General features: G+C 30.9%; 2 protein-coding genes across 6 annotated transcripts; one reads left to right on the top strand and one right to left on the bottom strand.

Moving 5' to 3' along the window:
• Positions 1-5,060: 5,060 nt before the first annotated feature.
• On the top strand, positions 5,061-11,191 carry LOC110614097 (chromatin remodeling protein SHL). Of its 5 annotated transcripts, XR_006350476.1 has the most exons (6): positions 5,061-5,226; positions 5,304-5,649; positions 6,092-6,160; positions 6,888-7,015; positions 9,449-9,584; positions 10,803-11,191. XR_006350476.1 is itself a non-coding variant. In XM_043956003.1 (5 exons), the coding sequence occupies exons 1-5, from the start codon at positions 5,154-5,156 to the stop codon at positions 10,827-10,829; spliced, it is 651 nt and encodes a 216-aa protein (XP_043811938.1). In that variant the 5' UTR covers positions 5,066-5,153; the 3' UTR covers positions 10,830-11,191. The 5 variants fall into 5 exon arrangements, 3 of the variants coding, with proteins under 3 accessions (XP_021611264.1, XP_021611265.1, XP_043811938.1); XR_006350477.1 differs by lacking the exons at positions 6,888-7,015; positions 9,449-9,584; positions 10,803-11,191 and adding exons at positions 6,420-6,597; positions 6,748-6,874 and having other exon boundaries at positions 5,063-5,226; XM_043956003.1 differs by lacking the exon at positions 6,888-7,015 and having other exon boundaries at positions 5,066-5,226.
• A 797-nt stretch (positions 11,192-11,988) lies between these two features.
• On the bottom strand, positions 11,989-15,468 carry LOC110612615 (purple acid phosphatase 2). Its single transcript, XM_043956002.1, has 8 exons — positions 15,046-15,468; positions 14,641-14,841; positions 14,425-14,536; positions 13,890-14,119; positions 13,363-13,501; positions 12,914-13,134; positions 12,502-12,623; positions 11,989-12,417 (listed from the first exon to the last, which is right to left on the bottom strand). The coding sequence occupies exons 1-8, from the start codon at positions 15,229-15,231 to the stop codon at positions 12,216-12,218; spliced, it is 1,413 nt and encodes a 470-aa protein (XP_043811937.1). The 5' UTR covers positions 15,232-15,468; the 3' UTR covers positions 11,989-12,215.
• Between the last annotated feature and the right edge of the window lie 435 nt (positions 15,469-15,903).

The following is a 15,903-nucleotide window of genomic DNA, read 5'->3' as shown; positions in this document are numbered from 1 at the left end:
TTTCGGGTTGTTACAGAAACCATCTTATACCACTGCCAGTGTTATTTCCATTGCCCCAAAAGAAACTATTCATTATAGTCTTAATATCTTTACAAGTATTCATCGGTAACAAAAACAATGACATAATATAATTGGGAACTGACTGCGCAACAGTACGCAAAAGAATATCTTTCCCAGCCTTAGAAAGAAATTTTGTCTTCCATCCTTGGATACGCTTCGCCACTTTATCCACCACATAATTAAAAATTAATTTCTTATCTCTGCCAATGTCCGAAGGCATGCCAAGATAATTACCATGATTTTCCACCTCCTGTACTCCCAAACATTGACAAATACTTGCACGAAGAACATAATCTGTATTAGGAGTAAACATCGCTGCCGACTTATCGTAATATGATTGGAGTATTTAGAAAAAAATAAATTTAAGATAGATTTACTATTTAATTTTTAAATATTATTATTATTAATAAATTAGTTTCTATATTTTTAGAAATTTATTAAAACGTCTTTATTTTTTCTTTCTATCAACGAAATAGTCCTTTCGTCCTTTTTTCGTTAAAAATAGATGAAAGATAAAAAAAATAATTTTTAAATTCAATTTTATTCTTAAATAAAATTTTTTATTTAGTTATTAGATATTGCTATTATTAACAAATCAGTTCTTATATTCTTAAAAATTTATTAAAATATTTTTATTTTTTTCAGATTTATTAAAATGTTTTTATTTTTTTTCGGATCTATTAAAATATTTTTAGAATTTTTTTTCGTTAACGAAATAATCTCTGTCTCAAAAAAAAGAAATAAAAAAAAAGAAAATAATATAAGGAAGAAAAGAAAAAAAAAAAAAAAAAAAAGAAGGAGAAGGAATATGACATAACGAACAAGAAGAAGAATAAGACGAAGAAGAAAAAAGGAGAAGAAAGATACGAGGCAAGTTAATTTATGTTTTTATTATATTTTTAATAGTAAAAAATAGATTGAATTATTATTTTATAATATTTTAATAAATTTTAAAAATACGTAGAAATTAATTTAATAATAATAATAATAATAATAATAATATTGAGAGTAAATTATAAATTTTTCCAAATTTAAGGCCGGTGAAGTCAGCAAACGGATAAGTTGACGCGACTCACTAGTTAGGACCAGGACCAGGACCAGGAGGAGCCCCACACCCGCAAAACACGCGAAAAACGAAATTTTGCTCCTGTCTTTCCACGCCCATCCTAGTTTCTATTGGCCCCCATCTTCTGCGCACCCTTCCACCATTAGCTTCTCATTTTCAATTTGTTAAAGGCCCTGACTTTTCACTCCAAGGTAAAACTCAATTTGCAAACAGGTGTCTCAGTTTCTTGGTAATTAAGCAGTTCCTGAATTATTAAGCAGTTGTAAAACATCCAAAAGCTTAATTCCACAGTTTTGAAGGTTATTTTGTCGTGTTCTTATCTTTTAATTTAGTTTATTTAAATTTTCAGAAAAGGGTCTTCTTCTTCCTAAATTATTTGTATCAATTTTACTTTGAACAGTAAAATTTTAAAAAATAATGCTATGCCTATTTTCTTGATAATTAAATATGATTATATTAATTAATAGCATACAGTTTTCGGTTTGATAAATTAAAATAATTACAAACTGAATTTTAAAAATAATCAAAGTCAAAATAAATAAAATTATTAAAAAAATAAATAAAACCAAAAAAAAATTTAGTTCAGTTTAATTTATCGATGTGCTGCTCTCCCTCGTCTTTATAACTTACATCGTATTGATTCAATTTTATCTTATAAAATTATATAAAATTCAATTGAATTTTAAATTTAATTTATTTAAAATAAATTTCATTATTTAGTATATGAGAATTTAAAATTTTATTTTTTTATTTTTTAAATTACTCTAAAAAAATTCTACTTTATCAAAAATTTTATATTTAATAAATTTATAACAACTAAAAAAACATAAATTCATTAAAAATATATTAATAAATTTAAAATAAATTTTCATAACTTGAAAATTTACATAATAAAATAAACAATCTTAGTAATAAAAGAAAATAAATCTAAATATTATAAAATTAAAAAATAAAAAATATATTATATAATTATCTATATATAATAATAGTAGATAAATAAAAAATTAATTTTATAGTTTTCACTTTTATATTATATATATATAATTCAAATATTATTAAAACAATTGAATCGAATCGAAAAAAAAAATAAATTAAATTAATTCAGTTTCATTTTAAATTAAAACTGATTTATACTCGCCTAATGTTTGTTCTAAAATAAACTATGCTCCCACTATTTTACCATATAAAATATAAATGCTAATAAATTTAATTATAATTACAAATTATATAATAAAATATGGTTATTTATTTTAAGTATTTGAATTGATATTGCATGGATTTAATTAAAATTTAAATTTATAATTAATTAAAATGATTTTAATATGAATTTAGAATTATGTTAAATATACTTTATACTAAAAATATTAGTTTATATATAACATATAAAGATAACTTAATTAACATTTTGGATGACATAAAATTAATTCTTATGAACTTACCTCTGGTTAATTTATTGTGTGACTGGTTTAGATTCTTTGAAAATAATAACATAATAAACTATGAATTAAAAAATGTCTTTTTTTAAAAAAAAATGAATATTCATTTATATGGCATGAAAAGGCCAGAAGTATATATATATAAAAAAATCAATGCAAACAAAAAGTATTAAAATTTAAATAAATAAAGTTTAAATAACTACGGAACCTAAAAATTTAAATCTAGATTAATCCAACTCTCAATCCGAATAACCTAAAACAATCATACCGTTTACTTTAATATAAAAATTCCAGTAAAACTTCACAATGCAAAAAGTCTTTCTTTCGCAAAAATTATAATTCCAATAGATAGAAGAACAAAAACAAAATCTGTATTGATCAGAACTCTAAAGAACCACAACTTTGAAATTAAGGAAGAACAAAACTCAACCTTAAAGAGCACATGTAACCGTCGAATTAGGTCGAAAGTATAGTTTTGATTCTTGAGAAAGGAAGAACAAAATCTTCCATAATCAAATTATAATACCAAAACAACAAACACTAGCTCGAAAAGAAGGAAATACAAGGTGAGAAAACCATATCCAACGATCTCCTTTCATATAAATAAAACTAAGAAAAACGCTTTTTGTAAATATTTAAATATAATCTCTTTTTTTACAAATAGAGAAGTCCGAAAAATAATAAGAACAATGAATTTAAAATAATTATCTTTAATTTTCATCTATCGTTTGAAGAATAAAAAAAAGAAAAAAAAATACTCAAAGACGAAGAGAAACTCACTTCTGAATAGAAGGAAGGAGGCTCCCTCTACTTAAAACCGGACAAAGAGAAATTGCAAAAACAACAAAAAATAAAAAACTCTCAAAGAATGAAAAAATTCCCAAAAAAATTAAAGATGCCCTCTTGTTAGAAACTAGAGAGTTTCTTAATTTTTTTTAAACGAAATTCATCAAATTAAAATTTTGGTTTATTATAAATATTATATTAGTAAACAAATAAAATTATTTTTCTCCATTTAAAAAAGTTAGAACAATAAAAAAGAAACCATAATAAACTTACAAGTTGATTCTTTATATTTTTTAAATAGGAAGAACTTCAAAAGTAAATTTCTAATTGCTATGTAACATACGCTTTCTTTCCAAATATTTCTCTTTTAGTATAGAAAACAGTAATAGAAAATAAAAATATTTTCATATCTTTATTTTATTTCCTTTTAAAGTGGGATGAATTATCTGGAGGTCCTTAAGGTTTTATATTATTAACTAATACGTCCCTATAATTTCACATTTACATTAAAGGCCTTTAAATTAGTAAGTTATAAGAATCAACGTGTTATTCTTAATTTACTAAATTAAAATTAAATTTTATTTATATTAAATTAATTCAATTTATTAAAATTCTAATACTTTAAATAAGTATTTATTTTATTTATAAAAATTAAACTTTCAATTTTATTTAAAAATTAAAAATATCAAATTATTTATGTTTAACACTGATTAATATAAGAACAAATGAATTAATAATGTAACATTCTAGAAATTACAAAATAATTTATTATTTAGACTTCATTTATTTGCACATAAAAAATATTTTTAATAAAATAATATATTTTTTATTTAATTTAAAAATAAAGTATATTAATAAAGTGTAAAAAATTATTTTATCTTTAAAAATAAAAAAAGTTATTTTCGTTAAATTATTAAAAAAATATTTTTTAGTAATTAATTTTTTAAAATATTTAAAAAATATAAAAGAACATATTTTTAAAAAATGTTTTCTATCAAACTAACCGAGCCTTAAGATTAGAGAAATGGCAGATCAAATCCCCATAAATTCTAGTTATTTGGAATGATGAGGTAGCAGCAGCAGTGACCCAATCACAATTCAACGTGGCAGATTCTGGTGAGACATCACAAGGATAGTTGACGTGGCAATAGGGTAGATACGTTTTATCTAAATTAGATTGGTGTCTGCAACACACAATCGGAGCTCCCTTCCAAAACAAACTTTAATTTCCCTGTATAACCTGAACACAACCGCAACACCCACCTCACAATACTTACCAAATCCATACAATGTTGACGTGGATCCCTCGTTTCTTGCTTCCCTAAATACCCCTTGCTCCCTCCCTTATTTACCACATTACCCTTTTTAATAAAGTTAATAAACGCCGACTACTTCGTATTTAAGTTGCCTTAAATTTTTGGAGTTAATTACTGCACTCTTCCACAATAATTATTTTCTTTTTAATTTTTTCTCTAAACTATTTATTATTTTAATAATTTCAAAATAATATAAAATTTTATTTCATATATATATTCTTTTTAATGTTTAAATTATTTAATAATAAAAAATGATAAATTTTTTTAAGTAAATAATTTATTTTTATTGTTTCGGTGTAATTTTAAAATAAAAAATAAAAAATTAAGTTGAATAAAATATGAGATATAATAGAATTAAAAAATAATAAAAAATATTGGTGTTCCTGTTTCTCTTTCTCTCTCCACACAATCTCTCTCTTGTCTTCGTGCGAGTCATATGTAATCCTGGAAAGACAGACAGCATACTTACACCACTTCCACTTCCATTCCATGGCCAAACTAAAGGCACCCAGACGCACTCTTGACTCCTACACTCTCAAGCACATCAACAAAACCATTAAAGGTAACTCCTTTTTCCTTTCCTTTCCTTTTCTCGTCAAACAAACACTCCCTAACTCCCCCCTCCTCCCTCTTTCTCAGCTGGTGACTGCGTCTTGATGCGACCCTCCGATCCATCCAACTCTTCCTACGTTGCCAGGATCGAGCGGATCGAATCCGACGCCCGTGGTGCCAACGTCAGGGTCCATGTCCGATGGTACTACCGTCCGGAGGAGTCGATCGGCGGCCGCCGGCAATTTCATGGCTCTAAAGAGGTCTTCCTTTCTGATCATTATGATATACAGAGCGCTGATACCATCGAAGCCAAGTGTACGGTTCACAGTTTTAAGAGTTACACGAAACTTGACGCTGTTGGGAACGAGGATTTTTTCTGTCGTTTTGAGTACAATTCTTCCACTGGTGCATTCAATCCCGATAGAGTCGCCGTGTATGTCGCGAATTTTGGTTTGTTTGTTTCTGTGATTGTTGCCGGCATTGATTGTGTAGGATTATTTTCATTTCCTATTTCCTAATTATGGTTTTGATTAGTTTGCAGGTCGATTTATTGTGGTTTTGGTAATTTGGCCCTTTTTTTAAAGGGGGGAAGTTAATTTAGCTAATTTAATTATTGATTATTCGAGATTGTTTTTGGTGTTCCTGGCTTAGTTATTAGTAATTTTATATGTTCCAAGATATGTTTTCTGGATATGACCTTAATTTATCGACGGTCGATCATTTGATTCATGGAATTAACAAATTTATTTCATGGGGTGATGAGAACTGATTGGTTTCATTTAGGATAAGTACTGAAGTTTTTTGAGCTTGGTGTTTGATTATTTCTGCTACAACTGGAGTTTATTGCCGATATGCCACTTGTTTTTCTCTTGTAGGTATTGCAAATGCGAGATGCCTTACAACCCTGATGACTTGATGGTTCAATGTGAAGGCTGCAGTGACTGGTAAGTTGCATGCTGTTGTATAGTTCAATTTGAACCCCTTTTGGAGTTGACTCACGTATGGTTTTAGTTTCTTGAAATTGTTGGACATTTCCAAGGCAAACTTTCTTGTGAATAACATGAATTAGTAGTTAGTCAATCATCTCTGATTTTATCCTTGCTGCACGTTCGAAACACAGATAGTGACTTATCTAAGCCAGATATGCGTAGGTTAGTGTTGCCCTTCATTAATTGTTTCATCATATTCCATTCAATTGAGGAGGCAGGGAACTCTGACATGGTGGGGCCACTTACAAGTTTGATAGGCTGAAATCGCACCAGATTTTGAACAATTTTTGCTAGGTTCTAACATGATGGCCATAGCAATGGAGAGACATTTAAAAGATTAGGGGACTTGGTACTTGATGAATTATATTTTTCCGGAACCAGCCTTACTCGAGGTTTATCGTCATTCCATACATTTAATATTTTTTCAGAATGTTATTATATGGCAGAGTTTAGATGTGTTACGTGTATACCTAGTTAATTAGTCCCTGAATAAAAATTTGCAAGTGTGGTATACTAAGGTCTTATTTATATCAATGTGGCAGGTCACATATGGAATGCAACTTGGAGATTTATATATTTGTTTGGAAACTGGAGATGCTCATCTTTTAGATTTCATAAGTTTTCTTCTAAACAAGAAATGGGCATTTTAATTTTGAGATACTAATATAATATGGTATAAAAGCATTCTTGCAGAAATTCAAGAAGGGAGAGAGTTTAGGGGCAACAATTTAAAAGTATGCCCCCTATTGAGTGCAATGATGGAATTGATTCAATTTAGGTCTCATTTGTGCTGTCCCATCGGAATCTAGGGTAATGCTTTGCTTAGATAATTAGTTTCCTCTTCTAAATTCATATTTGTACATATTATAGATAAATAACTTTTGTTTTTTGAATGAGTTTAATGGATGCTTATTGTTAGTGGAATAAGAATGACATTTTACTAGCCTTTCTCTATATTTGGTGGGATGGGAAAATTTTTAGAGAAGCTAACATTTCATCCTACGTGCACTGGGTTAATTTGGATAAAGGAAAAAGAAGCAGTTTCATGCCATTATCACCTTCCACCTCCACCTCTTCCATTGCCATTACAATGGCCATTAATAATCACTATTATGATGTGTTATTTGGTTTTTACATTATGCGTAAATATAGAAATTGCATTTATTATCCCCCTAACTTTTTACCAAACACACTCCTTTGTGTTAAGCATAGTTATTAAAATTTAAAGGCGTCCCTTAGGCTTTCCAATCCTAGTGCCTCTACAGGAGAAAAGGCATGCTACATTCCCAGGCACTCGCTTTATGTGCCTAGGTGTGTCTTGTTCTTGGTTCAAGGCCTTAGAGACAAGCGCCTTCTTTATTTCCACCTTCTGTAAGCACTTCCATTGGCAAAAAAACCAACCACTCTACCTCAAAATTTGCCAATCTACTAGAATCTAATACTGACACATTAAGAAGTTTTCTACATTAGTATAGCTTGTAATAACTAGTCACTAAAGTATCATCAGAACCCCACACCCATGAACACAAACCTCTCATATTTCCACTTTCAGTGCTTATGATCCTTTTAGTATTGGTTTCATATCCTCTTATTATCTTTCTCATCTGAACTAGTTTATTGACTCTTCCTATTTTATCTGAAATCTTTTTTTTTTTTAAATAGCACTTCAAAGTTATTTGGGTTCTTTATTTCAACATTGTTTTGATGTTTCTGATTTATCTTCTTTCAAAGAAGTTAATAACATACTGTTTCCATGATTGTTTGGCATCTATTTATAAGTAATATTAACATGTAAATTAGGTCCTCTATTTCCAGATTATATAGAAGTGCTTTTTCATTTTTTTGGCACTAACAGGGCTATTTAGATTTGTTTGTGAATACAAAAGATCTCAAGGGTTTTTTTGAATATCCAAAAATTTATGTTCATTTTATTTTCTAACAAGTTCTAAAAAAAGGATATTAGTGGTAAAGTCTTTATCTTAAACCTTTTTTATGCTTATTAATGCTTTGTAGATTGGTAATTTAATAAGTTTGCTTAAATAAAGCAGCATCTATTATTACTTTATTTTTTTCTTTATATCTTTTTGCGCCTCGTCTCATTTAAGCATGAGCTTGTGCCTAGGCCACAAGACTCCTTTTCGCCTTGAGCCTTTAATAACTATGGCAATAATCTTATATCCTAGACAATTGTGAAAGTCCTAGACTTCAACTCCTCAGCATCCCCGTTAGGTGGCAATGGAACCTATTATGTTACACGCTTATATTTCCATTTTGATAACTTAGCATGAAAAACCTTAATGGTGTGATGGGTAATTTATTGCTAGAATATCTCTAGCATGGTGGTGGAGTGCAAGTTCAACATCAAATTTTTGAGATATAGATCCTTGCTAAAACAACAGAGGGTTTGTATTTGTTAAAGCTAGTAATCTGGTGACTAATGGACTGATTGAACTACTTTTTGTTTATAACTGCACTGTTCATGTCCACACAACGGGTTGAGAACTGTTTGTTTGTTACTTGCCATAAGGGATACGGGTTGAGAACTGTTTGTTTGTTACTTGCCATAAGGGATACATTGCGCGCGCACACACACATATGTTTTCCTTGGGTTGCCTTTGCAACACTATTCTTCACATGGATTTTAGGACAAATGTTTGAGAAAGAATTAACATCTTTTCATTTGTTGAAAAGCTTTATGTCATCACTATTCTCTGTGTTGAATTACTGCATATCTTCAAGCACTGTACTCTCTTGAAGCCTGTGAAAGCTTGGGTTATATTTTGTTTACTATCAATGTTAAGTTTTTCATCCACAGGCTAATAAAGTCATTCCTAGAGATGAATACTGTGGGAAGTTTGTTGCATTAAGCAATGATAATGCCAGAATGTTAAAAAGTAAAGAAGTATGAGTCATCTGCTCAATGTTTTGAAGTATTTGCACAGAAGTATGGATAGGTTACTCTTGTGGCTTAGAAATGGGAAACGTTCTGTAACCTTGAGAAATATCCAGGCCTTCACTTCAAGGAACTTGTTAGATTGAGGTCTGATGCTTTCTGCCAGACCTTGTTATAAAATAGTAAAAAAAAGAGTTTGTAAAGGGCTTATTTTTCACATGCCATTTCATGAAGTTGTGGTTTGTTTGTCTTCACATTATTGCTTTTTGTTATAGAACACATTTCATGCTGCAAATGTTTCCACTTTGTGCAACTCTGGTTCAACATTCAACATGCTACTTTTCATTCAGGTTTCATCCTGCATGCATAGAAATGACTGCAGAGGAAGCTAAAAGACTTGATCACTTCTTTTGCGAGAATTGTTCATCTGAAGGTCAAAAGAAGCTGCAAAATTCCCATGCTACTTCCAGAACACAAGATACAAAGGTATTCCCACCTTCTGAGAGTTTCGTATAAATCTTGCTGCATTTATTTGCAACCAAGAACATCTTTTAATTTGTAAGCAAGCTGAATGATAGAATGGTTTTGTCTCTGCCACCTTTATGCACTTCATTTGCCAATAGGTATATAATTGCTTGGGCTTCATGATAGATCAACTTCTGCCACACAATTGGACATGCTTCAAAATTTACTTATTTATTTTATTGGATAAGAAGTATGATATTGAAATAGAAATTCATGTACTTGGTTGGATATAGGCATAGGCTGTGGATGTGAATTATGGAGTACATGTGGTCTGTTGCATGGATGATGCATCTGTTAGAGTTTGCTGAAAGTTTATGCAGAACATGTGAATGGCAACACTGATGATATGTGATGCTAAGGAAAGAGAATCAATTCCTTTTTTTTCCCTTGTTTCTCAAGATGCATGGATATAGACATGGTAACACGAAGCAGAAACAGAAGGGCAAACGAATCAGGACTTCACATTGGGGAGACTGAATAAATCAACTAAGACTAATATTCCAGAATAGTTGGGATCGGCAATATGAATCTTTAACTGCCATTGAGCTTTATTAGACACCATGTCTGCATTAACATTTAAGATTTGTAAATCCTTTGATACTACTTCCCTCCAAATCATCTTGGGTATCCCACTTCTCCTTTCACTCCTCATCTCCTTCGCTTACTAACTTATCACTCTTCTATACTTGGGTATTTGGCACTCTATTTTTGACAAGATCAAACCATCTTAAACAACCATCTCTCATTTGATCTTCAGTATGTGATACATATGTTCTTTGATAATATCTCATTTCTAATCTTATCTATTATTGTGTTATCAAATATCCATCTTAATATCTGCATTACTGTGGAAAATATCTGATGTATCGATAATTTCAAATTTGATTTTGTCAAGAATACTATGATTTGCAGTAGCATAAAAGGTGCATAAAATTGTACATGTAGAAGGTCTATTATCCTAACGGTGTGCTAAGTGGTTCATAGCATATTTCTATTTGCCTTGCTTGTGTTAAAACTGCTTTCGAGAGGATCTAAAGTTAATATATTTTAGCATGCTGTCATCTTATGAGAAAGAGCTTTGGATGAGGTTCTGCTATGGTGTTCACGCGAAAAGAAACACTGTCGAATTTGAGTAGAAATAGCATAGAATAATACTAGTGGGTTTTGTTGTTGTTTCAGGTGGAAACAAAGAGGCGACGCAGGTGATAAAGTAAATAAAAAGAATATGTTGATATAGAGTGGATAAAGGAGGAAGTGGAGTACTATCTTTTCTTTAACTTGTGTAGGCGTCACACAAACACGGAGGCAAAGATATTTGCATAGCAAGCTGTATTAATTTACGAGTCAATGGCAGAGGGAAACTGGTTTGAAAACCTTTGTTATGTTTATATGGTTTGAGGTTGTCACCTTGTTTTCCTTTGGAAGTCGAGGACGTGTTTGGTTGTTTATAGTTGTGTTACGTAGATCTCTAATATTCTGGTTTCTTGTTTATAAAATTTAGGTTTGTGTATAAACCAAAACTATTTTAACTTTATTGAATAGCAAATAGATACAAGCATCTTTATTTATGCCTCTTCTTGTTGCAACTTGTTCTGGCTTCTACAAGCATTGGATCATAGCCAGCAATGTTACCATGCAAATTTTCCTCCTATTTGACTCATACCTATTGTTTGAGATTAAGAATTTTATAATTCACTTCATTTTATTTCTTTTTCAAACATGGAGGAATTTAATTCGTTTAAACTTGGGAGGATTTTGAAGAATTCTTGCATTTGCAGAAGTTTTGAAGCAATATCCTTTAGGCATGCTTAGTTTGTCCATTTCTGTTCTGTTCTGACCACCCAGTACGAACTGCTTCTGCCAATATGTCCGCTTTTGCAGATGCTAATATCTAAATCATCTACATCAAAAATATTATATTGCATTATGGTTATTTTGTCTGCATCTCAAGAAATCATTTGCATGAAAAATGATTCTATTTCTATGTAGGCTATAAAGGATAAGCCAATAAAATATGGATATTTGTATATGAGTAGGTCCCATAGTAACTACCCACTAATGGGTTTCCAACAGAATTAAACAAATACTTGAAATATAATTATATTAAATTTACAATTGCAATGTTAATTTATTAATAATTTTAAATAATTTGAATTACGTACTTCTACCACTAATTAAATGAAAATAACCATCATTAAAGCTACTTTAAGGATAAAAAAAAATAAATTACAACTAAATTTAATTGAAAGGAGCTCCACAGGTAAATTTTAAAGAGAAATAGCAAGCAACTCTTTTTAGAAAGCACCACATGACAACTCTTTACAAATATATATAGATTTAATCTCATTATCTGAATCACAGGAAATAAGAAAACAGATTTCATATCACATGGAAACAGTTACAGAGTAGAAGAAAACCTCCGACTCATTGTGATACAATATGCATTTCAGATTGTAGAAGATTGACCAAACAAATTCAGAAAAGGCAATGAGGCTAAAAACAAAGGTTGAAGAGAGAGGTTTTGTAGTATGGCCAACTTTGACATGGCTAATTATTCCTCAAAGTTCAGGAAAAAAAAAAAATTTATTTTCTTCACTTTGTTTGGGCACTTGTAGAATCATCTACTGGGTGCCAGTGTCTGTTGTAAAACCACATAGAATCAGCTTCTACAGCATATCCATCCTGATTACGGTGCCAACTGTAGTAAGCATGGGTTCGGTTTTTAATATCGAAAATGGCGTGACCAAAACTCGCCTCTCGGTACGCTGAGTACGCTGGCTGTGGTTCAGTCATGCTGCATTACAGAACAAGACATTATGTTCAACTATGCTGCTCGACAGCAAGACATGTTAAGAACATTAAGTAGTACTGATCTTACTTGGTAGCCAAGCCTTCAAGATTTCCTCCATCGCCGATTGTAATGTATACCGGGGCAGTTTGATCTGCTATTGGAGTGCACTTCCCATTCACAATGTTGTAGTCGACATTAGATATGCGTTCCTACGAAGGAATGAAATGTAAATCTTGATTATAGACATATGTCAGGATGAATATGTCATGTTTGATCTTTGACATTAAGTGAAGCTTCCTGTATTCTAACTAAAGCTTCAGAAGTTTTTGGATTTTAGTTTAGTTTCATACAGAACTGAATCAAAATTGATAGTACAAGTGATCACCATTAAGGTTTCAAAATATAAAAGCTACAACAACTGTACTGAAGATTACAAACCATTACAATTACAAACAAGTTCATATAGAACTGATTGGACACGGGATCAAGGTACACTTACAGATCGTTCATAGGCATGAACATGGCCAGCAAAGACGACATCAACTTTGTACTTAACAAACCATGGCTCGTACATAACTCTCATGGTCTCTCCTTCCATGTAATGATAGTTGTAGCTGTTATACCATGGGGAATGCATAAGAACAATCAACCATGGTGTTTCAGTTCTGTTAACTTTTGGCAGCTCTGCTTCAAGCCATTTATACTGAGGAGTGTATTTACCTAAAACATGATAGATAAACAGGAATAAAATACCAGAATACCCAGAACCAGATCTAAACAAAGTGGCATGATATATTAGTTGCCTCTGAAAACAGAAACATCTAAACATTTCGCAGAATGTTCGAGTCATATTCAGTTTTCCATACCCAGATACCCCTTGTTTGGATTAGACCATATACATAGGTGCTCTTTTACTTTAACAATATACCCAAAGAAAACTGTTCTTACCATATGCTGAATATGAAGACAATACAATAATATATGCTGAAGCTCTCTTGATTGAGTACCAAAATGGAGCAGTACTCCCTGATGCCCTATATGGGACATGATAGCGGTTAGTGTAAGGCTTAAATGGTCTTGTTTCGCCCTGCAACAATAGTACATTTTCTCATTAGGACCCGATTCTTTGAGTAACTTGTACGCATTTAGAGAATATAAATCTGGACTACAATAAATTGAGATTGAGGATCAACTTCTACAAGTAATACTGCCACGTGTAATTATTACACTAAAATTGGGGATATCCTTGCATTTGATAATGGAGGTAGTCCTCACAAGTTCCAAATGTATAACAAACCACAATAGCAAAGTTACAACAATATTTAGACTTCACATCCCAAAAATCCATCAAATAAAGGAAGCTTTAGTGGGATGAAGCATTTCTATTAACTATATAATTTTAGATTTCAGATATTCAGAAACGTTAAAGATGTTACTCCAAATTAGACAACAAGTTCAAGTCAATATTTACTTACAATCTCAGGAGCAAAATCAATCTCGTGATTTCCTGCAGTCCATATCCAAGGTTGATAAGCAGCACTTCTCTCTGTAAACCTTCCCCATGTGTCCCACCTCACATTGTCATGATTTGGGTAGTTATCTGCATAAGATAGGTCTCCAACAAACAAAACAGTCTGTCCTTTTTGTGGGTTCATTTCATAGTGAGTCAATGTTTTGTTTGAATCAAAACTCTGACCAAGATCCCCTGCAAATAATTCCCATTGTGAGGATACAAGATCAAGTAAAAATTTCAAACCCTCTTCTTCACCGAAAATCATCCTTCCTAAGTGACAAACCTCAATATGGGAAATTGTCTGTCACAATAAGCAGTAAATTTCTATTGAACTGTTATTTATGTTTGAACATTTCTACGCTAGGGCTACCTCATTTAACTATACAAAACAAGAAACCATGAAATTTCCTATCAGACACAAACTGCACATATGCCAATACCATTGTATCAGTAATTTTATCAAACAAGAAGAAGACTTCCAAAAAGCATATGAGTACCTATGAGACCAAATGTATAGGGTACATCAGGGCCAACTGCAGGTGGAGTTATAAACCAGAATTGCCTTGTAGTGTTACCAATCCCAACTACATAGTAGTATTTGGTGTTATACTGCCAAAAGAAAATGATTCCATTCAACAACTCAAATTTTCAAGAAAGAAAGAAAAAAAAAATTATAAGAAACTATTAATGTGTACAAACAATCCAAAAATTACCTCCAAGTTTCTGATGTTGCAGTGATGAATGTAACCAGAGGTGTAATTGTAGAATTTATATGTATAATGTTGCCCTTTAGCCTCTTTCTTTAGTGAGCTATTTTCACTCCAGTAAATCACCGAGTTTGAACCAGGCTCATCTTCAGTGACCCATGAAACTATCACTGCCTTCCCATCATGATCTCCTTGTGTTATGTGAACCTAATCATCCACACATCAACAAATTAAAGAAACAACCCACCATTTTTCTTTTTTCCTATCAAGAAGAATTTCTTTAAAAAGAAACCAAGATTAGGCTTAAACTTAAAAAAGAAACTAAAAATTCCCAAATCCCATTTCCAAAATCCCAAATGGGAAATAAAGAACTATTTCCTCAGTAGCTGAAAACTGAAAAGAAGAAGAAACCTGTTGAGGAGCATTGTAGCCAGGAGGGACTCGGAAAACGTCGCTATCAAGAGGCATATCAATAGTTTTCTCCACTGGCCTAACGAAGCTGCTGGTTTTGCCCCCATTACACAACACTGCCACATTCAAAACCAAACCAAGAACAACAAGAAACAAGCAAGAACAAGAAAAAGAACGAGAACCCATCTTGGATTGTGATCTTCTCGAGCTGTTTGCAAGCTCCTAGTCCCCAAGTCCTCCCCTTGTAATATTAATGGATAGAAAAAATTTGTCGGGCAGCTTAGAATACGGGGAATATTCAGTGATTATACCAAGCAGAGACTTCAAATTGTCAAACAAAAACCAGTATGGTTCCTCTTGGTTTGAACAAAAACGGCCGCTTCTTGGAAACTTAGCTGCTGGTGAGATCAGAATGTGAATATAACCATATCATATCACATCACATCAAAGACTTATATAGTTGAATCAAATGTGAAAGGAAAAAATCGTAGTTTTCTAGGAAAATTAATATATATATATATATTTTTTAAATTTTATCAGCAAATATTTATTCATGTAACTATTTAATTTTTTAAAAATTAATTTAATATAACATCTATATGAACATATATGTATATAAATATTATAAAATTAAATTATTAAATAAGGTTATAATATATAATTGAGTTATAATAAAAAGATAAAAACAAGCAAATGACAAGTATAAAAATAGGAATATAAAAAAATAAGAAATTACTATTAAAAAATAAATCTACAGACTTTTTAATAGCTAAAAAAAATTCTAGATAAATCTAAAATTATTATAAACATCTAATTTTAAAACTTAAAAATTTTAATAAAGATATATTTGGAGATAAT

This window comes from Manihot esculenta, chromosome 4 (assembly GCF_001659605.2).
Source record: "Manihot esculenta cultivar AM560-2 chromosome 4, M.esculenta_v8, whole genome shotgun sequence".
In the NCBI taxonomy this organism is placed as follows: Eukaryota; Viridiplantae; Streptophyta; class Magnoliopsida; order Malpighiales; family Euphorbiaceae; genus Manihot; species Manihot esculenta.
This window is presented reverse-complemented; position numbering and strand designations above follow the sequence as displayed.

Coding starts and splice junctions, on each gene's coding strand:
- LOC110614097 (XM_043956003.1), top strand. CDS start 5,154: ATGGCCAAACTAAAGGCACCCAGACGCACTCTTGACTCCTACACTCTC. Junction 5,650..6,091: donor AATCCCGATAGAGTCGCCGT/GTATGTCGCGAA, acceptor TTTCTCTTGTAG/GTATTGCAAATGCGAGATGC. Junction 6,161..9,448: donor TGTGAAGGCTGCAGTGACTG/GTAAGTTGCATG, acceptor CTTTTCATTCAG/GTTTCATCCTGCATGCATAG.
- LOC110612615 (XM_043956002.1), bottom strand. CDS start 15,231: ATGGGTTCTCGTTCTTTTTCTTGTTCTTGCTTGTTTCTTGTTGTTCTT. Junction 14,842..15,045: donor GCTACAATGCTCCTCAACAG/GTTTCTTCTTCT, acceptor GTGGATGATTAG/GTTCACATAACACAAGGAGA. Junction 14,120..14,424: donor CTATACATTTGGTCTCATAG/GTACTCATATGC, acceptor AATTATTTGCAG/GGGATCTTGGTCAGAGTTTT.